The 22,490-nt window shown below is 60.9% G+C and overlaps 2 protein-coding genes across 7 annotated transcripts in view; both read left to right on the forward strand.

Annotated features, from left to right (window-relative positions):
• Positions 1 to 6,801, forward strand: part of CACNA1S (calcium voltage-gated channel subunit alpha1 S) — a 61,517-nt gene extending 54,716 nt beyond the window's left edge. The window contains exons 36-44 of one of the 3 annotated variants that reach the window (XM_089905870.1): positions 53 to 155; positions 911 to 1,012; positions 1,255 to 1,379; positions 2,711 to 2,863; positions 3,501 to 3,778; positions 4,910 to 4,995; positions 5,706 to 5,797; positions 5,976 to 6,104; positions 6,222 to 6,801. In XM_089905870.1, the coding sequence (XP_089761996.1) occupies positions 53 to 155; positions 911 to 1,012; positions 1,255 to 1,379; positions 2,711 to 2,863; positions 3,501 to 3,778; positions 4,910 to 4,995; positions 5,706 to 5,797; positions 5,976 to 6,104; positions 6,222 to 6,473 (1,320 nt within the window). In that variant the 3' untranslated portion in view covers positions 6,474 to 6,801. Of the gene's footprint in view, positions 1 to 52; positions 156 to 910; positions 1,013 to 1,254; positions 1,380 to 2,710; positions 2,864 to 3,500; positions 3,782 to 4,909; positions 4,996 to 5,705; positions 5,798 to 5,975; positions 6,105 to 6,221 lie in introns of all 3 variants that reach the window. The other 2 variants (XM_089905902.1, XM_022562026.3) reach the window with 2 other exon arrangements.
• A 13,333-nt stretch (positions 6,802 to 20,134) lies between these two features.
• The window catches only part of KIF21B (kinesin family member 21B), a 47,944-nt gene continuing 45,588 nt past the window's right edge, over positions 20,135 to 22,490 (forward strand). For 2 of the 4 annotated variants that reach the window (XM_089906183.1, XM_089906199.1), the window contains exon 1: positions 20,137 to 20,491. In XM_089906183.1, coding sequence (XP_089762309.1) covers positions 20,451 to 20,491 — 41 coding nt within the window. In that variant the 5' untranslated portion in view covers positions 20,137 to 20,450. Of the gene's footprint in view, positions 20,492 to 22,490 lie in introns of all 4 variants that reach the window. The other 2 variants (XR_016391817.1, XM_089906189.1) reach the window with 2 other exon arrangements.

Below are 22,490 nucleotides of genomic sequence, written 5' to 3' on the forward strand. Positions count from 1 at the left end.
GAACCCCCGGCTCAGTGGTCCTGGCCTGGCAGTGAGCCCCCTCTCTGCACAGCGGCTGGTGGGCATGAACATGCCCCTGAACAGCGACGGCACGGTCACCTTCAACGCCACTCTCTTCGCCCTGGTCCGCACGGCACTCAAGATCAAGACGGAAGGTGCGGGCAGTCCCCTCCTCTCAGGGGCTGAGTTTTCTAGCGGATTCTACCAGAATCTGAGCTAAAGGTCAGAATCAACAGTCACGGGGAGAAGCAGAGGGAGGACCCAGGCCGTGGCCACAACGTTCTCATGCCCCTCAGGGCACAGCGGGAGCCCCCAAATTCTGCAGGGCAAAGGTCACCAAGGCTCTGTTCCCACACAGCCGGGTCTGATGCGGGTGGGCCAGGGAGTGGCGGGGTGAGCACGGGGGTGGGGCCCACCGGGGTCCGCTGGACCGCTGCTGGGTGTGCACGGGGCCCCACTGAACCTGCAGGCCCCCCTGCCGGGAGGACAGATGGGATGGGAGTTGGGAGGAGATGGGGGTGTCCCTCACGCAGGGACCCAGCGGCATCAGAGCTACCGCCCAGGTGAGCAGGGCCTTCGCAGGCATGAAGCAGAGGAGCAGGACGGCTGCCTGGAGGAGGCGGGACAGACCACGGGGTGTGGGGGATGGAAGGCTGCTGCGCAGGCGGGCGGAGGGGAGGATGGGGGGCGACAGCCTCTCCAATCAGCCACTCCAGGTGCTGGAAGCCGAGGCCTGTGGGGAGTGCGTATGTGACCTGAGGGTCGGGCTGCCCCGGGGGAACAGCGTTGCCCTCCCCACAAAACAGCCACCACAAGGGAAAACCCAGCCAACATTTGCTGAGCGAGAGGTTCGGGGAGCGCTAGGTGGCTTTGTCAAGTGTGGTTGGCTTGGCCTGTCCCTTGCCCCCAGGTAACTTCGAACAGGCCAACGAGGAGCTGCGGGCCATCATCAAGAAGATCTGGAAGAGGACCAGCATGAAGCTCCTGGACCAGGTCATCCCTCCCATAGGAGGTGGGCGCCGCTTTGGGAGACCAGAGAGCAGAGGCGGCCGAGGACAGGGGAGAAGGTCGCTTCCAGGGAGCCCCACGGGAGTCGGAGAGCAGCCTGGCCCTCCGTGAATGCCTTGGGTGGACCCTGTGGCAGCCATCGGGGTCACATCGGCAAGCAGAGGAGGGGGACGCGAGGGGCACCTGGACCCGGCTACGCTGACCCCAGCCTCAGATGCCCACTGGCCCCTGTTGCGCCCCCTGCAGATGACGAGGTGACGGTGGGGAAGTTCTACGCCACATTTCTCATCCAGGAGCACTTCCGGAAGTTCATGAGGCGCCAGGAGGAATATTACGGGTACCGGCCCAAGAAGGACACCGTGCAGATCCAGGTAAGCCCATCCCGAGCACCAGGGAGCTCCACTGCTGAGATGCTCTCGAGACTCCAGCTCCCTCTCTGTGTCCTTGGGGGCAGCGGTGGAGGCAGACAGGGCAGGATGGAGCCAGGATGAGTAGGGGCAGAGATGACAGCTCTGGATGGAAGATGCTTTGACCTCAAGGGAAGAACCAGGAGCCCTTCCAGCCCTGCATGATACGACCCTAAACCATGGTCCTATCCCCTGAACACAAGGGAGAGATTTGGGTTAGATGAGAGCAGTGGTCTCCAAAGAGAACAGGTTTCCCGGGGGAGGGGAGGTGCTTGAAATGACCCATTGGGTACGCAAAGAAACCTAGAACTTTGGGCTATCTTGCCTGTTTTTAATTTCAGTTTTTTATGTTAAGTATATCGCACATAAAGCATACATTAAAAAAATATTCACGTATTCGGGCTGTGCGTTCACAAATGTATCTCAATTTTTACTTTGAAACAATCTCACAATTTAAAAAGTTGCACGTATGATACAAAAAAATTTTTCTTTCTGAGCCGTTTGAGGGTCATTCCTATCAACCCAGAACAGGTCAGTGTGTATTTCCTGCCAACAAGGGCATTCTCCTCCATAACCCTCCTACATAACCACGATGCGGCCACCAAAATCAGGAAGCTGATGCATGAGTCCCATGGAATCCTCAGGCCCCGTGCAAGTTGTGCCAGTGGTCCCAATAATGTCCTTTATGGCAAAAGGATCGGATCCAGAATCACACAGTGCGTTTAGTTGTCATATCTCTTTAGTCTGTAGTCCCTCAGTCTTTCCTTGAAATGACCTTGACACTTTGAAGATTCCCAGCCAGCGATTCCCTCGGTCTGGGTTTGTGCAGTGTTGCCTCGTGACAGATTGAGGGCTTGCATCTTGGACAGCAATGTCCCAGAAGTGATGCTGCGTTGTCACTGCAAACTGTCAGGTGACACCAATCTTGCTTTGTCCCGTTGCTGGTGATATGAACTTTGATCAGCTCAAAAAATGGTATAAATGGCACGTGCCATGGGAAGAGATCATTTGTCTAAAAGACTGTACTGATGAGAGGATTTCCCGGCCTGGAGGCCTGGGCGGGGGATGAAACCCCCTGTGAGGCCTAGAGAAGATGCCTTGGGAGCCATCAGGGTTTGGATTATCCCAGCGGCAGAGCAGGAGCCCAGGGGGATCGAATGGGCGGGAGAGGGTGGGGCGGAGCTGGGCCTTCAGGGAAGCCCTGGTTGCCCGAATTAGACAGGGGGAGGCCGTGAGAAGCAGTTCGTCCTCCCCTCCTGGCCTCGGGGGGCCGCTGAGTCCCTCTGTGCCCCCAGGCCGGACTGCGGACCCTTGAGGAAGAGGCAGCCCCTGAGATCCGCCGCACCATCTCGGGAGACCTGACGGCCGAGGAAGAGCTGGAGAGAGCCATGGTGGAGGCCGCGATGGAGGAAGGGATATTCCGGGTGAGTGAGGCCCCGGCCACGCCAGCGCAGGCGCGTTCCAGGCCAGGGAGCGGAAAGGAGGCCAGGAGCCCCACCGCGCAGAACGGGGTGGGGGGGCTGAGGATACCCGCCGCCCACACCTCCCAGGACTCTGAACCAATGACCCAGCTACCTGAGGTGTCATGTCCTTCCCACCTTCCTCTGCCCAGCCTCCCCGGCCTCCCCTCCCCACAAGCCTGAGGCAACGTCCATCCATCGGAAGCCCCCGTTATCAGGTGCCCCAGCTGCTTTCTGTCTCACTGTCCTCCCTCCTAGAGCTGGAGGGTCCCTCACGACCACCCAGCTGAACCTTCTGGGTTATTCATGAGGAAATGGTGGCCCAGAAAGACCGTCTGAGTCCAGTACCGCTCAGCAAGTTACTTTCGGAGGTTGGACTAGAGCCCGTCCTCCAGACTGCCTGGTTCCGGGCTCCCCGACACCCTGCATTTCCCGTCCCGGTGTCTGGTCCCCGTACAGTTCTTACGGGTGTCCCGCGTACCCCATCAAACTGAGAACGCCCCGAGGGCGATGGTCTCTTCTCCGGCCTCACAGCCCGCCCTGTTCTCCTCTGGCCTTGTTCCTGGTGCCGTCTGTCGTCCAGGGTGGCAGCCCCTGCACATCCATCCCTGGTGCCTGGTCTCAGTCCCTCCCCTGTCCTCCTCGCCCCCAGAGGACCGGAGGCCTGTTTGGCCAGGTGGACAGCTTCCTGGAAAGGACCAACTCCCTGCCTCCACACATGGCCAACCAGAGACCCCTCCAGTTTACTGAAATAGAGATGCAGGAGCTGGAGTCACCCGTCTTCTTGGAGGACTTCCCTCAGCATCCAAGTACCAACCCCCTTGCCCGTGCCAACACCAACAATGCCAACGCCAACGTTGCCGGTGGCAACAGCAACCATGGCAACAGCCCGGCATTTTTCAGGTAGTGGCGGCAACCGTCAGCCCGGCATGTAGGGGCTGGGGTGAGACTGGGCAGACATGGTTAGTGGGCTCCGGGCCTTTGGGGGCACCCCGAAATGTGGAGGGTGTGCTTTGCTTGCCTTGCGCCCTTTGGGGTCCAGCCCACGCCTTGCTGCGCAGGAGGCCGGGCCTGGACGGCAGAGACGTGTGTAGCCAGCAGGGGGCAGCCTCGGGTCGGTGTCGGTCAGTGCCCAGCGGTGCTTTTCTTCCGTGGTCTTGGCTTTTCACCCGGGAAAGGCACACGTTAGGTTAGAAGGGGAGGGCGCATCCTACGAAACCTGAAGAATTAAGATTCAGCCCTTGGATTTGGGTTCCAGGTGGTTCCCATGTCGCCAACTCAGGGCTGAATATAATCTGTGATTACATGAGTGTCAGGAAAAACAGCAGGATGAGCAGAGAGGGTCTCGGCCATCGTGGCCTATGGGCTGGGCTCCAAGCAGAGCTTCTATTCTAGACAGCGGTCCCAGGGACTGGGCGTCTCCTTGGCCTGGAGAGGCTGGGTTCCCCTGCCTCAGGAATGGGCGGGACAGGGCAGAGTCCCGGGGAACCACTACTTCCCAGGCTGGGGCTGCCTGCACCCCCTTCTGGCCTGAGACCCTTCAAACTCAGCCCACAAGTCTTGGAGGGCGCCTGCACGTGGGGTCACCGCGGTGCTGGGTGCTGTGGACGTGCAGACCCGGCCCAGCCCCCAGAGGATTGCAGTCTTGTCAGGAGAACGTGCCATGTGATCCGACTGTGACCAAACGATGTCAAAGAGTAGGTCCTGAGCAGGCCGAGGGCCCAGGACCTAACTGGTTAGGGGCATGGAGGAAGCTTCCAGAACTGTGGGCTCTAGGCGGGACACCCTGCGACCAAATGTGAGGGCTCCCGGGTGATCCACGTGCACCCGAGGTTGAGACGCAGTGTCCTCAGGGGTGTGAGGCCCGAGCTGGGCAGGTGTGGGAGGGGCCCAAGAGCAAAGGGGTGCAGATGGGAGGAGAGGAGGCTGGCCACTCCAGAGCGATGGGCCTAGACCCTGAGGGAAAGGGTGTGGGGACCACAGAGGGCAGGGATGGGGGAGCCCGTAGCCCCATCAGCCGTGCTTCCATTTCAGCGTCCACTCTGAAGGGGAGCTCCCAGGGGAGACAGAGACGCCTGCCACCAGAGGAGGAGCCTCCGGCCAGCCCCAGGGGACCCTGGGTCAGTCTCTCCTGTGCTCCCGAGGGGCTGACTTTCTCCCAGGAAGGCCTGGGGAGCTGCTCTTCCATCCAGTTGGGGAGCCTGTGGCCGGGAGGGCTGGGAGCCTGTGGCGATGGGAACCAGCTCCTCACCAGGCAGAGGAAGGGGGCCGCCCAGGTGACCGAGGGAGCTGGGGGTGGGTGGTACACTGTGAAAGGGCCCTCCCTGGCACACCAGGAAGCTCGGACCCCTCCACCCCGGCTGAAGACAGCCCTGGACACACTGACACCTCAGCTCTGCCTTTCAGCAGATGACCGGGCAGCCTCTCAGTGGGTCCTGGACCGCTGTGTGTGGCAGTAGGGGCCCGAGGAGGCTGGAGTTCACAGGAGACCAGGGTGCTTGCTGTGTTCCCCAACACAGACGCACACGCGCACACACACATGCACAGTCACACGCACACAAGCACAAGATCAGCTGGGCCAAAGCTGGTCAGGCTCTGGCCCTGATCCCCTCCCAAACCCACAGGGACAGGGCCCAGGGCACGTAGAGTTGGGGGGATGGGCAGTGGGGAGTTCCGCCAGGCCTGGGGTGGGCTGGGCCTCGGCATGTGTCACCCTCTAGGACCCAGAGGATCTCAGGGCGGGGCTGACTGGCCAAGGGGAGCTCTGTCCACCCAGGGCTCCCAACAGGAGTCAGCAGCCCCTCTGGCCCTCGGCCCACCGTGCCCACAGGACCCCACAGCAAGTCCCATGGGGAGAGGCTGCAGGGACAGCTGCCCCGGAGGGCGATACACGGAGCTCAGGCACCTGCCAACCCCTGCCAGGTAATGGGCCACAGGCCGGGGAGCTTGCAGTGGTAATTCAACAGCAGAAGGGATGGGACCCCTGGTCCCCCGCTTCCTGAGCGTCTTGGCTGGGGCTCCCTCTGAAGAGCCGGGGCTTCCTGATCCCAGTGGGCTCCAGCATTCCTGATGGGTCTTTGCTTCTGTGCACCTGGAACAGTTTGTGGGGACACAGTCTCTGGTGCCCGAGGAGAGGAGCCCCACCCCAGGGTCCCTGCCCGAGGAAGCGCCCCCCAAGGATGGTACCCCCGGGTGCCCGGCCCCAGCCATGGCCCTGCTGATCCGAGAGGTGAGGGGGGCTAGGAAGGCACTGGACTGCATCCCGGGGTGGCCCTGCAATGGCCTGGGGTGGAGAGGGGCTGAGGCTCCGCGGGAAGACCCACCCGGCCACCTCTTGCGCCTGCAGGCTCTGATTCGAGGGGGCCTGGACACCTTGGCGGCCGATGCTCAGTTCGTCATGGCAACGGGCCACACCCTGGTGGAAGCCTGCCAGATGGAACTGCAGGAAGTGGAGGTGGCAGCCACCGAGCTTCTGAAGGGACGAGAGACCCTGGAGGGTGTGGCCAGTGCCCGGGGGCGTTGGAGCCTCGGGTCCTCCCTGGGAAGCCTCGACCAGCATCAGGGCTCCCAGGAGACCCTCATTCCCCGCAGGCTGTGAAGGCCATGGGTGTCAGCCTGGGCTTAGAGCCGGCATGGCCAAGGGTGGGGGGCTGGCGCGGGAGGGTTGGCCCAGCACGGCAGCCCCCCATCTCAGCAGCTAGACGGACAAACAGACAGGAACCACCCACAAGGTCAGGAGGTAGATGGACAGGCCCTTCTCCTCACCAGCAAGAGGCGTGATGGGATGGAGCTTCTGGGGTCATTCAAAGAGGCCTGGTCAGTGCCAGCAGGACATTAAAGTCTCCAGGGCTGCAACAGGGCACCTGTCTCTGCTCGTCTCCTTTGGGGGCCCTTCTACACCCTCCGCACACACACACCCCCGCCGTTCCACGGAGGCCTCTCTGCATCATCCTCCTCCAGGAGCAGAGGGGCCACCGTGGAGCAGGCGGTGCTCCTGGACGTCGCTGGGCAGCCCCCCGGGCAGGTCCCCTGCAGCCACCCTTCCCCACTGTCCTGGCCAGAGTCCACGGCCCGCCCGGCCCCAGAGCCTCGGGGGGGGCCCTGCTCTCCGCCTGGGGGAGCGGGGCCCGCAGTGCCCCCCTCCCCTCCCGCACCCACCGAGGAGCAGTGTGTAACAGGATGAAGCACGGGCTGTGGCCCCCACTCCCTCCTGCGTGCCAGCTGCAGACACATCCTAGCCCCAGAGCACCGTCACACACGGTACCCGCTCGTTCTCCAGCAGCGGGAGAGGCCATGTTGAAGATGCCACACTGGAGGCCCAGAGAGGTGGCTCGCGTGCCTGTGTCACACAGCCAGCCAGGGGCAGAGTTAGCACTGGGGTCCGACCAGGGCCCTCCCCTCTTCCCAGGGCAGACGCTCCCCCCGCCGTCAGCTCTCCCACTGGCCTCGCGTGCACCTCCCGTGCACCTCCTAGCAACCCCGCCGCCCAGACTGGGAGCCGCACGGGGCAGGGGGATGACGCCCCCGGTGCCCTGCAGACCCGGGGTCCCCGTCAGAGGAGCCATTTCCACTCGTCTCCTCCTCAAACCTCAGCACCAGGGACCCGCCCCCATTCCACCCTCAGCAAGGCTTTGTTCCCTCCTGCACAGAGATGCCCCCAGAAGATCCCTCCCACAGCTCCTGTCACCAGCCTGACGGACAGCCCGCTGTGCCCCTCGCTCCCCGCCCGGCCCCCCGACCCAGCGGGAGCCCGCTCTCCTGCAGCCGACCCCACTCTCCTGCAGCCAACCCCACTCTCCTGCAGCCGACCCTCGGCCAGCCCAGCCACCGTCCGCCCCTCCTCACTGCCCTCCTCCACCTGCACGTCCATCCTGGCCGTCCCCCTGCCGTCCAGCTACCTGCTGTCTACCTGCCCTCTCTCACCTGTCTACCTGTCTCTCCCCTGTCACCTGGTTAGTTCATTCCTGAGGACCACGCCTCTCACCTGGGCCGGCTCCCCTCCCCTGCGCTCGCCTGGTGCCAGGCAGCCGCCTTCAGCCCCACCCCTGCTCTGAGACCCTAGGAGTCCGAGCTCACCCAGTTTCTAGCCCTCGTGAGGTGCTGTCACCTCTCCCCCCTTCCTGCAAGGCCCGTGGCCTCGGCTCTCCCGAGTTACCTCCCCTTTCCCGTCTCCCTCCTGCAGCCTCCCTGTCACCTGTCCCCAGGCCAGCCACCTCTCCGGGGAGGGGCGTCCTCAGGGTTCTGTGTCCTGCAGCCTTGCTTCCCGCTGGCTCAGTCCCCCAGAGGCTCCCATCACTCTCCTAACGCAGTCCTGACAATCCGCGCTGCGCGGCCGGCCCATCTCCTCCAAGCGCCGGTCCTGTGCCGCTCCTTGTCAGCTCTGCGCATGTCCCACTCGTGCCCAAAGCACATCGTGTCCAAAGCCGACCTCCTCACCCGTCCCCGCAGCCTGCTGACCTCAGGGCCCTACCCCCTGTTCAACCCGGGAGTCTGAGTGTTGTCTGGACTCCTACCTTCCCCCACTGTGCCCTGTGGACTCCCCCTCCAAGTATTTCTCAAACCTGTCCCCTCCCCATGGTGACTTTCCTGACACTCAGTCCGCGTTTCATGCCTCGTCTATTGTACCTCGGAACAGCCTCCCAGCACCACTTCCCTTCCTCCCAGCCTGACCCTGACCCTTCTAAACAGAGAAAACCTGCTGTCTTATCCCCCAACGTAAAACCCTTAAAGGCCCCCAAAGCCTCAGAATATGGTGCAGAACCCTTGCCTGGGCTGCAGGCAGCTCCGACCCAGCCCTGGCCCTCATGGCAGGGTGCTTGCCCTGCCAGCCCCCTGCAGCCCAGCCGGGGGCAGCTGCCCGCCCCTCTGAGCGCCACATGCTGTTGTGGGGAGAAACTTCCCGAACCCTCAACCCCACGGACCCCTTGGCCATCATCTTCCACATCTTAGCTTCTCTAATAATTCCTGCAGAAAGCATCCCCCGGATGCCCCCAAACGCTCTAGGTGGCCCAGCGACGGGACACGTGTTTCCCCATCGCGGCCGGGGTCACCCCTGCTCTGTGACGTTTATTTTACACCGGACTGAGGCCAAGTTCCACGAAAGCAGGAGTATGTCCACCAGGCTGGCCCTTAACCCCAGAGCTGAGCACTTTTCAACACAGACGAGCGGCTCAATCACTGTCAGATAAATGCAGGGAAGTGCTGAGAAGTGTGGCCCTGCCCTGGCTGACAGCCCACCCGCCCAGGGCCACCTGCTCAGGGCTGCAGCCTCGTGCCCTCACTGCCCAGTGCCCGGGGAGGCGGGGCAGGAATCGGCCTCCAGAGGTGCAGGCTGACTCCTCAGTTTCAGCCCCACCCAGCCAGCCGCTCAAACTGTCCCCTCCAATGCCTCCTCTTGGCGGGGAGCTGAAATAATCCACCTCGCAGCATGGCTGAAAAACTAAATAACCTGGGGCACACGTGAAAGGCCTTCGTACGCTGCAAAGGTCTATAGAAGGATGTTTCCATTTACAAGTGGGACCGGAGCATCTTATATCAATACCTAACGTGTACAGAATACCAACAATACAGCAGGCCCTGCTCCAAGCCTCCTGCGTAGATTAACTATTTAATCCTCTTGATACCGAGGAAGTATCATCCTCCTTTTCCAAGTATGACACGGAGAGGACAGGTAATGTGCCCAAGGCCCCGCAGCGGGTAGGAGGGCCAAGGCGCGATTCAGCCCCACAGCCCTGATGGCTGCGCCATCCGGCACGTCTGTGCCGGGCATCCCAGCCCACGTGACAGGTGTACGCGTGCACACGGGCTCTGAGGAACCTTCCAGCTCTCACCCTTTCCGAGAGTTCAGGCAGATTCCTCTGCAACGTGCAGGATGTTCTAATTCGTCAGAATGTACAAAACCTTGCCTCTCCCCAGCTCCCCTTCAAATGATCGCTGGGTTTCTCCATAGAGGGCCCCCAGGCCACTCAGGTGAAGTATAAAAGGAACACGGGTGTGGAAGGCTGGGGGCCGGGGGCCTTGCGGGGAGCAGGCAGGCCCCTCCTGTCAGCCCGGCCGTCCGACAGAGCCGGTGTCCAGAGGGGCTGCCTGCCGCACGCCTAGCTTCTCTTGGCCGGTTCCCTGCAGACTTGGGATCCCGCTGCTGGGGGGCGGGGCAGGGGGAATCTGCCAGGGGGGCGGGGCGCAGCTTGGGGGCGGGGTGGGCGCTGAGCCTCATGCCAGGTGCTGAGACCCAGGGGAGCCATCCCTGCCTTCTGGGAGGTGCGGAGCTCAACCGGAGCATCTCTGGACCGAGGAGGCTGGGCTCGGTTCCAGGCCCTCCTCAGAGTGGGGGGCGGGGGGGGGTGTTCCCGCCCCAGCTGTGGTCCCAGTGCGTTTCCAGGCCCGGCTCTGGATGGGGCCGAGAGGTCCCTGAAGCAGGGGCATGGCTGCCCTCTGCAGGGTGAAGGAGCACAGCCTTGGAGCTGGACCCACCCGTGCGGCCCCGAGTCCCTCCGCCTGCCTCCATGCTCCGACGCGAGGCGCTCACAGACCCTTTCAAGCTTCTGCCCCTCGTCCTGTACAGTGGGGATAAACTACATGCAGGCTGCTGGAAGGTGTGAAAGTGGCCTTGGAAGGGCCCGGCCCTCGGTGAGCACCTGCTGTTTCGATTCTGTCAGACGCTGGCTGCAGAAAAAGCCAGAGGTTACGACGGCAGGAGGCTGAGTGTCTCACAGGATGCTGGGCAGCTCGGCTCTCAGCCCAGCATCTCAGCATCGGGTCTGGTCCTCCCACAGGCCCTACAATTCTTAGCCGTAGCCCTCGGGTGTGGAGGCCGGCTCCACAGGTCACTAGAAAAGGCACTGACGACCCAGAGCTAACCTTGACCCATTTGCTGGCATCTGATCCCTGTAACACGTCACTCCTGCCTTGGGACTGACAGCTTATGATGGCAAGTGACACTCCCCACTGCACCAGGGTTCCTGCTGGCGGTTTACCGACGAGGTGACTGAGGGGCAGCGTCTCCCAGCTGGAAGGGGCAGGGCTGGATTTGTCCCCGAGCTTTCTAATCCCATTGCTTCTTTTTCCTGTGCCATACTGCCGTCTCCTAAATGGAACTTAAATCCAGTTTAGTAAGCCAGGGAACAGAAACGTTTTAAAAGAAGCCTGCCATAAATACATAGGGTAAAATATTAATTCTGGTGTCGAACACGAATTCAAAAACGCTAGGATGTCAGAGCAGCACGTTGAGGGTCACATGCGGGGATTTGGAGGATTCAGAGGAGGGAGAGCTGAGGGCTGTTTGTTTAAATAAAACGATCAGCAGAGGAGATTCCACTGTGTTAAGAAGGGAAACCAAGACCCAGAGGAGGAAAGGGCCGTGGAGCCCAGCGTCCGAGTCCGTGCAAGGAGCCTGGTTCCAGAAGGAGGCCAGTGAGACCTGCAGACCCAGCCCAGCCCACTTCTAGTCGTGGGCCCTTTAAAATATCTCCACCAGTGGTGTCGTCATACAGAGAATGGTAACAGCTGACGTCATCAAGGCCGGTTCCGGTTCATGCGGTGCCTGACGGACGCAATGTCACATTTAGCCTTTGCAACACCGTCCAGGAAGTGGGGATTGCTGTGGAGCCCATTCCGGGAAAAGCCAAGTCAATTACCCACCGAGGAGCAGTGAGGCCAGGTGTCCAACAGGGGCCTGGACGCTGCTCTTGAGCTGTCGGCACCCCGTATTATCAGGAGGATCGCAGGACAATCCCTGACCCAGTCCCACCTCATCCTCTACTGATCTGGCCCAAGCCCCTTCCCACACCCCTCCAAGCGCCTGTCCAAGCCCACGCAGCCAACGCGCTCAGCACCCCTCTGCACCCGGTAGCCCTCTGTCCTCCGTCTCAGTCGGGCCCCTCTGATGGCCCCAGGAAACTCTGCCAACTAGAGAAGGCCACTCGCCACCCGGTTCCACAAGAATGAAGTCACTGACACTGCGTCGCGGACCTTCGACACCCGCTGAAACGAGGTCAGAGCGATGAGGAATGAGGCTCTCTGTGCTTTGTGAGAAACTGGCAGAACAGGCCTTCAGAGAGTTCTATAGTTTCACACTTGATGAGCCCAATTTCGTGCATCTTCTCACACCTAGAAAAGCACTAAAGTCATCATTGGAAACATCCGCTCCTGGTGACGAGCAGCCCCTTACCGAGAGGTGTGCCTGAGTGCAGCCCCCCTTCTCCAAATCACAGACATGCTGACTCCCCCCTTCAGAGCTACGGAGAGCCTGTCTCCCGGGCTGTAGTCCTCAGTAAGTCCCCGAACAAAACTGAACTCACAGCTCTCACATCGTGTGCTTTTTTATTCAGTTGATAATTCTTAGCACTCACTTTTACTGTAGCACTTGTTACATTGTATCATAACTAGGAGGCTACAGCTTGTTTTTTCCAGGTATACGGTGTTTCCCAAAGGTAGTAGATTTCTTTATCAACTTTGTATCCGCAGCGAGGAGAAAAGGAAGGAAGGAAGAAAGGAAGAGAGGGAGGTGGGAAGGGCAACCGCCAGAGACACACTAAGTAAACTGCTAAACAGGCATTACATTGAATCGTTTGAAATTGCCAACATTCTACCCCTTTTGTCTACAAATAGGCAATCTGACAATATTTAACCTACTACAATGAGGGTGGGTTTCCCCACTGCCCAGCACCACAAGCCCACCCCCGCCCCTCTGGGGACCAGAGCCCCGCCTTCCATTTGGTGGCTGTGTATATGTGTCCTGATGTCCTGATCACACACATCGGTTGGGAGAGAGTCTCACAAGGTGGGCGCCAGGTCAGGGCTGTTCTCGGGCAGCGTGGGGGGGGGGCTCCCGGCACCTGTCACCACTTGAGGGGCCCCCTCTGAGAGGGGGCCATGAGGAGTGTCTGCACCGGGGCCCAGCGGCTTCTGCACCAGGCACTGTGAGTTTAACTGTCTCTCCGGGAGCCCACCCCCTCCTCTGCCAGACCTAGGGGCACTCATCAGTCTGGCCTGGGGGTGGGAGGCAGACCTGGGCGCCCCTCCCCTCCGCATTCGTGCTAGTTCAGGTCCTGACTTAGACCCCCGAAGGCCCCCCAGGGCGGGCCTTCTCCTGGGATCCTCCAACCCAGTTTGGAAGTCAAAGAGGAAAGAAGTTCTTTCATGCTCTCCACACCCTTCCTCCTCCCTAATCCCCTCAAGACAAAGAGTCCCCACTGTCAACTGGTACTGGAGTCAGGGATGGGGGGTGCCCCCTCCCCCGCGGGGACTCAGGAGATAATTTCACCTCAGGCCGATGCAGGCTGTCACGGTCAAAGGGCCTTTGAAATTCCCCTAAAATTGTCCCGTGAGATTCAGCACACACACCACCTGGGGTGCTGGTACTCAAGACTGTCCACAGAATCCTCAGTCTGGCTGTATGTTTGGCGAGCCGGCACTTTAGAGGTTAATCCTGCGTGCTCGCCCTCCACCGCCTCCCTCTCCTCCTATTTTTAACGTGTTAAATGCTCCTTTGCTGGCCACTGGCTCTGCAGCTTTTGGGTGAAGCAAATAGCTATTAAAACGCAACGAAAGGGGCTTCCCTGGTGGCGCAGTGGTTGAGAGTCCGCCTGCCGATGCAGGGGACACGGGTTCGTGCCCCGGTCCGGGAAGATCCCACATGCCACGGAGCGGCTGGGCCCGTGAGCCATGGCAGCTGAGCCTGCGCGTCTGGAGCCTGTGCTCTGCAACGGGAGAGGCCACAACAGTGAGAGGCCCGCGTACCGCAAAAAAAAAAAAAAAAAAAATACCCGCAAGGAAAGGATGCTCCCTCCGGGACAGAAATCAAGAGCTCCCGGGCAGGGTGGGGTTATCTGTAATTTCACGAGAGGAAGCGGGAGGGGGATGGCTCCTCTGGGGCCCTGGCTAGGGCCGTCTCCCCCACCTCACCAGGTGGGGCGGGGGGCTCCACCCCCACACCTCCTCTCTCGGGGTCCCCAGTCCTGTGGCGCCACCTCATCTCTGGCTCCCCCAGCGCGGCTCCTGGCTGGTGTCCACCGTCCTTCTGTACATCCACCTTCCCTATCTGTGCTCCTAATTCCCCACCACTGTCCTCCTGCTGGCGGAGGGGGACCCTCCGTGAGCCCAAAGGCCACATGGGGCCAGGCAGAGGGCTCAGCTAACCTTCAGGTGGCCAGGACTCCAGGTGACTGTCCTAGTGACCCGGGTAAGTCACCAGCCGCCCTGCACCTCTGTGTAAGGAATGAAGTTAGAGCAAATGACCTCTTTTAAAATCAGTCTGTTGAGTGATAATTAACTTATAATAAACTGAACATAAAGTACACGGCTGGATTGTTTCTGAAAAATGTCTACCCCCGTGGAGCTGCCAGCGCCACCAGGATAATGGCTATGTCCACCCCCCCCATGATTTCTGGGTGCCTGTTGATGACCCCTCCTCTGCCCCTCCCGACTCTGTTCGAGATCCTCCCCCAATCAGGCACCCGCTGGGCCGCTCGATGGCTCGGGTTGCATTTTCTAGATTTTCACCTCCGTGGACATACAAGGCACGGGCTCTTCTGGTGCTGGCGTCTGCCACTCAGCACAGTTATTCTGCGGTTCATCCGCGCCCTATCATGTACCGATGGTCCTGTCCCTTTCATTGCTGAGTAGCGTCCATTGTGCGATACTCCACATTTACCCTTTCATCCCAGTTTGGCGCCGCAAAAAGCTGCTAGGACATCCACATCCGAGTCTTTGCAGCAGGTGGCAGCTCTGCAGCTGCCGAGGCCCCACCATCCTTTTCCTCCACAGGGATCCGACTCAGGAGGAAGCAGGACACCAGCTTGCTTGGGTTTGAACCCCGCTCTGCCACTTGTGGTGCGACCTTGGGCACCTCTCGGTGTCCTTCGTTTTACAGGGATGAGAGCTGCTCCCAGCTCCTCGGGGAGCCGTGAGCCGTACAGGACAGCCCAGATCTGAAGCGCTCTGCATGGCACCAGGCACCACATTCAGAAATGACAGCTGTTGGTACGTTGCCTCTGAGAAGTTGGATCTGTCTGGGGTCTCTGGGCAGTTACCCAACCCTTTGCGGCAGCCCTATTTCAGTGAGGGCTGAGGGAAAGAGTGACTTGAGCAGAGCCAGGCTTTGAGCTGGGGGTTAGCACAGGTGTGTCCTGACACCCACCTCCACGACCGTTCCTCGGCAGGCAATGGGCAGTGGCACTGGAAGGCCCTGGGATTTTTCTAATTGCTTTTCTTAGTGGTTCCTGAGGACTGCTGAGGGATGCTCAGCACAGCTGGCCAGAGGTGGATGGGAAACCACGCTCCTTTGGTGAGTCCCCAGGAGCCAGCAATCTGCAAACATCAAGGGGGGTGGAGACAGGTGGAGCAGAGAGGCTGCTACCCGCTTCTACCTGCCCACAAGGCTCCGTGCAGCACGGAGACCAGAAGCCCAAAGGGGCGTCTGTGAGTCCGAGGTGGGCAGCTAGAGTCCTGGGCGGCTCTGGGCCCTCAGGCATCTTTCCAGACCAGAATTCTGGCTCTGCGCCTTACTAAGGACATCAGTTCGGGTAGGGTGGGCTTTGCCAAGGTAACACACAAGCTCGTAATTTCAGTGGCTCAACACAATGAAAGTTCATGCCTCGCGTACGCTCTGAACAGCATCAACTTGTGTGCTGTACCAGGGGCGCAGAAAGCTTCCACCTACAAGTGATACATGTGAGCTCTGGTCACATTTCATTGGTCAAAGGACGTCACAGGGCCACGGCTAACACCAGAGTGAGGGCATGCGGCCTGCCCTGTGCCACAGGCAGAGGGCCGGAAATATTTGGTGGAGGCACTAACGACCATGACACTAGCCAAGTGACCTGTGAGCCCATTTCCTCTTCTGCAAAATGAGAACAATGATAGTATTTGCCTCACAGACTGTTGTGAGGATTATAAAAAACACATGTAACACCCTCGGCACAGGGTAGCCCTGGGGCGAGTAAAATGAAATTCAAATGCTCCTCCAGGTGGCCCCCAGGGAGGCTGAGCCCAGGGGCATCCATGCTCTGCAGGGGTCTCCCACCTCTGCAGACACGTACCCGGCTCCCGGCGCCCCTCCACCCAGCAGCCTGCAGAGGCTGGAAACTCTCCTCCTCCCAGATCAACAAGGACCCCCTCGGGTGGGCAGACCTCACCGCCACACCCCCTGCTCCCAGACTCACCCACACTGATCTCTGACTTCCTGTCAGTCTTTATGACAAATTCGCCCTCTGTCCAGTCAGAGGACAGGGGCGCATAAAAGAAGGGATGGAGATTCTACGGGAAACGAAGGAACTTCATTTCTATGCTGTGCAGGGCCTTGTGCTGGGTGGTCCACCCAGGTTACCCCTTTTTTGACCTCATAACAGACCACGATGAGGGGCGTGTGAGTGTCCTTGTTTTGAGGTTAGGGAACTTGCCCAGGTCACCCAGCTTCAAGTGGCACAGCTGGACCTGAACCCACATCTCTGTGACTCCGGCTTCCAGGCTGTCTTCTGCTATTTTGCGCAGACTTTACTTCTACACAAGTCATGAGCTCACACACAGCCCAGGCTCGGGCGTTCGGCCTTCGGGTCCTATCACGCTGTGGTGGAAACTGCCCCCTCTGGGGCTTTTGGTGCCAGCTCAGAGGCTTACTGTGTGACTCTGGACAAGTTTCTTCACCTCTCTGGGCCTCAGTTTCCTCACCTGAAGATGAGGGACTAGCTGTTGAACTAGATGACCTCAGGGACTCTAGGATTCTGGGACATTGAGGCTGCCCACGCCTGCTCCCGCCTTGGGCTCTCACACTGTATTAGAAAGCACTGCAGAGAGCAATGGACGAAGACCCCGGTATTTGAGGTTACCTGGTGTATTAAACCCCCATCAACATCTGAAACCAAAAGTAGTGTGTTGTTGTTGTTGTTTAAAGAGACTGTCGGGTATTTGTAATCCACAGCAGTTCTCTCTTTCTTGCTATTTAAAACAAATTCTGGTTTCCTCTATGGCTAAGTCTGTCTCCTTCCATAACAGGGGAAGTCAGGCTGTGCCCTCGCTGAGCAGAGGTCCCCATGTCTGCACCCCAGTAGGCCCTCTCTGGGGTTCGGAGCTCCCGCTGGCGAGCAGGACTCTGGGCTCTGTCCCCGGCTGGGCCACCTGCCAGCAGGGTGGGCTAAGGCCTGATCTCCTAGGAACCCAGCTGGGCAAGGCTGGGGGCTGCAGCTGGAGGCCGGGAGCTCTGTGTCCTGCACGCCCAGAACTCCAGGTCAACGCTCAGATACTTCCTCCAAATGCCAGTGCCTGGTGCTAATGCTAAAGAAGAACCACAGAACGGGACTGAAGTAAAGGCCACCATCGGGGAGCTTTCTAGGGCTTAAGGGTATCTCTTAGGTGTTTTGATTTGTTACTGTAGGGTTGAGAACCAGGCCGACCCGAGAGATCTGGGCCAGATGGCTGCCCCCAGGTGCTGCCGGAGTATTGTCACCGCAGTAGCCTGGGAGCCTCCTGCCGCGGAGCTCCCCTCACAACTCCCCGGGGTCCCATCTGCCCAGATGCCCACCGCTCCCGTCAGGAGAGATGATGGAGGTCCAAGACGCTTGGGGGAGGGCCTCGGCTCGGGACAAGAGCTGAGGCTCAAACTGCAGTCCAGTAGGGGGAAGGATGGGGCCAAACACAGGGTGGCATGTGTGTGTGTGTGCGTGTGCGTGTGTGTGCGTGTGTGTGCGTGTGCGTGTGTGTGTGCGTGTGCGTGTGTGTAGGAGGGGGGGAGATACGCATGCAGGCAGCTGATGCAGAGAAGCCTCAGGATTTGGGAAGGAGGGAAGGAAAGAGGGGTAGCGGGAGGAGGGGGTGGGGTGAGAACACACCTGAGGAGGAAGCAGGGCTGTGCTGAGGCTGGACACCCACTAAGAGGGCGGGCGCCCTCCTGGGCTTCCCCTGGCCCTGTAACTAAATCTGCCCAGTCTGTGGTTTAGGCCTATTCACTACCCCTCGGATCCCCATCTGACCTTCTCGCCTCGGGACAGCAGCTCCAGGAGTCTGGACATCTAGCTGCCCTGCTGCTCCCTGGTGGCCCAGGAGGGAGCCTCCCTGAGGCCCTGACCTCGAGGAGGCCTGACTTTCCATCCCATGTGCCTCCCTGCTCCTCCTGGCTCGACACCCTGTGACCTGGAGGGATGGGGGGTGGGGGGGTGGGGAGACAGTGGCTCTGGCGCCATTTCCCAGCAGTGAAACTGTGAGTCAGAAGGTCACCTACTCTCGGAAGTCAGAGGGGACCTCTGGAGGCAGGAAACCAGAGTCGGGCCCCGGAGAAGCCCAGAGTCTGGTGGGCAGGAGAGCAGCTTTGCAAAATGCAACGTTGTCAAAAAAAAAAAAAAAAAAAAAAAATGCAACGTGTCATCCGAGAGCACAAGCCTGGAACACAAGCTGGGGAGCTGTGCTCCCTGGGCAGCTGCTCGGAGGTGATCTGGGAGCCTGGAACCCGACACATGAGGTCAAATCCTGGGTCTGTTGCTTATACGCTGGGTGAGGCGCAGTGTCCCTGTCGGCAAGACTGAAAAAGAATAAAGCCTAGCTCACAAGGTGACGAACGTGCAATGAGAACGTACATGTAAAGTACCTCGTTTGTGTAGCTGGCCCCTAAATGTCAGTCTCCTCCCCACCTTCTCTTGGTTGGAAGAGAATGTGCAGGATCTCACTCAGCACTCTGCTGGCCTCCTGCTCTGGCCGGAGAACCTGCTGGCCCCAGAAAGACCTTCCTCTAGGTTCCAATGCTAGTGGAAGGTGCAGGATCCCCCCGGGCTCCCCCACTCCCCTGCCCCTCCTCCACCCTGGGGCACTGCTGGCGGGCGCTGCTCTCTTCCATCAGGACTGGGTAGGGAGTCGGGGGGCGCTGATTTGCTCTTGAAATGTGCCCTAGAAATTATCTTTATTTTTTGGTTTGACCATAGTAGGTCAAACCAAACTGGGATCTGGGCTACGGACGGAGCAGTTATCTGTGGGTTGGGTGGGGGAGGGAAAGAAAGGGGGATGGCACCAAGGCTGCATCCTCAGCCCCTAACCCATACCCTCTCCAAAATCTCTGGCATGGTTTCGTCATCTGTGGGTGATGCCAGAGGCTTGGAGTCAGACTCCCCTTCCTCCCCCGCCGCCCCCGCGCCCCCCTAGAGCGCTCCTTCCACATCTGGAGCTGCAGCTGGGTCCTCCTCTTGGGCTCTTTCCAGGGAGGGAGCTGGTTGAAGTGGGCGGGGGGGTGGGGAGGGCAGCTGGTGAGGGGCCCCGTGAATGGCCCCAATGTTGGGAGCTGGGGGCAGGGAGATGGGGCCGGGCTCAGATGGAGGGCAGAGGGCCTGGAAAGGCCACTGTGACTTCCCACGGCACTGGCCACCGCCATCACTGCCCTGTGTTTCAACTTCCCAGGGCTCCCCTTGTCCTTTATACCCAAGCGAAGGCAGCTGCCCGCCACACCCCCTTCCCACTCACCTCCGCACAACCTCTACCCAGGTGCCCGGAGCTGAGTGCCCGCTTTGTTCCCTGTCTCCCTGGGGCAGCTCAGGCCTCCCACATTGACCCTCTGCCCCCACAGCCACAACAAGCAGAGTGTGAGCCAGGCGGGGAGAGGGGTCATCTGTGGGTCACAAAGGTCACTGGAGCCTCCGTGGTCTCACAGAAGGGAGGGGCCGTCCGGCCGGGGATCAACCCAAAGATGAACTTTAGGGTTCACCTAAAGTTGTAGGGAAGGGTGCAGGGTGGAGGTGGAGGGAATTTTAGTTAGACACTAGCAAGAATCCCCCTCAATAAAGGCTGGCAAATTCACTGGAATAAATGCAGAAGGGAGGCTTTCCGGGCGCTTTCAGAATACAAACCGCCAGGCGCTGTGGGACCCTTTGCAGAGAAGCGCTGGGCCCAGAGACCCGGGTTCTTACCCTGGCTTAGCCACTAACTCCTGTGTAACCTCGGTAGTTCCCCTCGCTGCGTACCGGCTTCCGCATTAATGGGCTGGGGTCCCACCGAGGCTGAGGGTCTGCGGCTCCGGGGTCCGAGGCTCCGGCGCGGTCAGCTCCTCGGCCCGCGTCCCTCCGCGCCCCCCAGACCACCCGGCCAGGCCCCCAGCAAACGCGTGGACATGAGGCGAGGGGTTCCTTTAAAGGCTTCCGCCCCGCCCCTGCTGCCGGCTCGGGCTTTCGATTGGTGCATCAGCCTAGGGGCGGAGCTAGGGGAGGAGCCGGGACTGGTTCGGGGGCGGAGCCTCCGCCGGGCCGGCCCCCGCCCCCTTTGTTCGTGCGGCGGCGGGAGGCGCTGCGGGGCTGGAGGTGCGCGCGCGGGAGCCGCGTCGTGGGGAGCGGGTTGCGCCCGGGCTGTCAGCTGGCTCCGCGCCGCCGCCCGATGGCTCGAGGGGGCGCGCGGGCCCGGCCCCGGGGGTCCTCCGCCGGCCGCGTGTGAGCCCTCCGCCGGCCGCCCGCGAGCATGTCACCTCCAGCCGCCGCAGCCTCCGTCCGCAGCGCCCGCGCCCTCGCCTCTAGCAGCCGCAGCCGCAGCCGCAGCCGCAGTCGCCGCCCGGGGTATTGGCCCCCAAGCCCCCGCCCCTGATCGACTCGGGACCCGGTGCCGAAGCACCATGGCGGGCCAGGGGGACTGCTGCGTCAAGGTGGCCGTCAGGTAGGACGGGCGGCGGGGCGCGTGCGCGGAGGACTCGGCTTTGTCTCGCGTGGGCGCGGGGCGGGGGTCCGGGGGTCCCGGGGAGCCGCTCGGCCCGCAGTCGGCGTCCGCGGAGGTCGGGCTGACCAGGCTGGAGGGCGCCGCGTGCTGGCCCGGCCCCCGCAGGGATCGGCGGCCCCGCGGGCGGCTGGAGGTGGCTTTGTTTGGGTGGTAATTTCGGGCCCCTCTTGGGAGCCCTTAATGATCAGAAAATCGAATAAACAAGGAAATCCGGTATTTCACACCCAGCCCTGGCCCAGGCCGGAGCGTCTGTGTGTTTCCTCTTCGCCTCCCCACGGGCTGCTGTCTCATGCGGGCACAGTGGATGGGGGGAAATTTCCCTGCATCCACCCTAGCCGGCTGGTCCTGCGCTCATGGTCCAGCTGGGGAGGCAGCACGTCGCCCCCGGGCCGGTTCCGCAGACAAAGATCGAGTGCTGCACGAATGGAAGGGCTGGGATGGGGCCTTGGCCCTCCTTGGGGAGTCCGCCGCTTTGGAGAGAACCCTGCCGGCCCTGTCCCAAGAGGGGCTGGGGCTGGGAAGGGAGGATGGGGTGTCTCCGAGGTTCTGCCTCTGAGAGGGCAGGATGCTGTGACGCTGATGCCCATCTTCAGGCCTTCAGACAGAACTGAGCGGGGCAGGGCCACATGGACTTACCTGGGACTTGAAGGGACATAGAGGCAGAAGTGAGGTGGGCAGAGGCCAGGGCACCTGGAGGTGCGGGGCTTTGTGTTGGGTTGGGACACTTCACGCCATGTCACCCCTCCGTTTTTGATTTGGGCTTTTCTCTTTGAGGGGGTCTGATGGTGGGAGAGTGCCAGTCTGGGACTGATCACCAATGAAGGGATGGTGGAGGACATCATTCAGCCCTGTGTGATGGGGGTGGGAGTCTGAGACCGGGTCTAGGGTGGGTCTGAGCAGGTCTCTGGTTTCCCTGGGTTGTAGATGACCCAGATTCCAGGATTCCAGGGCAGTCACTCGGAGATGACTATGGAAAACACCCCAGGGCAGGTGCCATCACCCCCCACACACACACACACCAGCCACCTGGCCAGCCCTCCGCAGCCCGGAGAGGGTCCGGGGACTGCTGACCACAGCTCTGGGGTTGAGGGAGGGAGACCGAGGTGCCCTCCCCCCACGTCCCCCGCTGCACTCAGAGCATCATTGGGCACAGACTTGTTGGCTCCGGACAGCCTGAGACAAAGAGGAGCCCCAAAGGTGCCCGGTGGGCTGGCTGGGTGGGGCCAGGCTGCTGCGCGGCTGACTGTGCGACAGGATCCCCTGGGGGGGCGAGGGCGAGGGCACGGTGTGGGTGGGAGTGTGGGAGTGGGAAATGTAAATAAGACAGCTGCAGCAGAGTGGGAGAGTCTGGGCGCATCATAAAAGGAAACTGAACCGGGCCTGGGAAGGAGGGCACTGGGGGTGCCCCTCCCAGGGGGCTTTCCTTTAGACTCCATCTTACCCGAGAGAGCCGAACAAAGCCCCCCCCCCTCCCAGCAGGGCCCCCAGGCTAGACTGGGGCAGCGTAAGACGTGGGAAAGCCCATGGCCTTGGCACCTTGTGCAGAGTGAGGAAGAGCTGGTGTTCCTTTCCCACCACCGCCAGAAGTTCCCGGGACCCTTCCCGCCCAGAGGGCACTGTGCCTGCCCACTGCGCGGGCTTCTGCCAGTGACAGGCGTCATCTCTGCTTCCATGGAGATTGCCTTGGGGGGAGCCGGACGCCCCCACTCCTTGCCTCTGTTGCTGATCTGTTTGGAGGGGTGGGGAGATTTGAGCATCAGAAGAGCCAGGCTTGCAGGACCTCCTGGAAGGTGAAGGCCCCACCCACTCCTCCCCTCCCACCCCAGCCCAAGCGCCCAGCCAGGCACACGCCAGACCTCCGTGCGCAGCTGGCCGTGGAGGGCAGACAATGCCTGGACAGAGCCCAGTTTCTAATCACAAAGCTGAGGACAGGACCTGG

The sequence above is a fragment of the Delphinapterus leucas genome, chromosome 1 (assembly GCF_059928025.1).
Source record: "Delphinapterus leucas isolate spDelLeu-1000000601 "Yukka" chromosome 1, BTC_Dleu_Yukka2, whole genome shotgun sequence".
In the NCBI taxonomy this organism is placed as follows: Eukaryota; Metazoa; Chordata; class Mammalia; order Artiodactyla; family Monodontidae; genus Delphinapterus; species Delphinapterus leucas.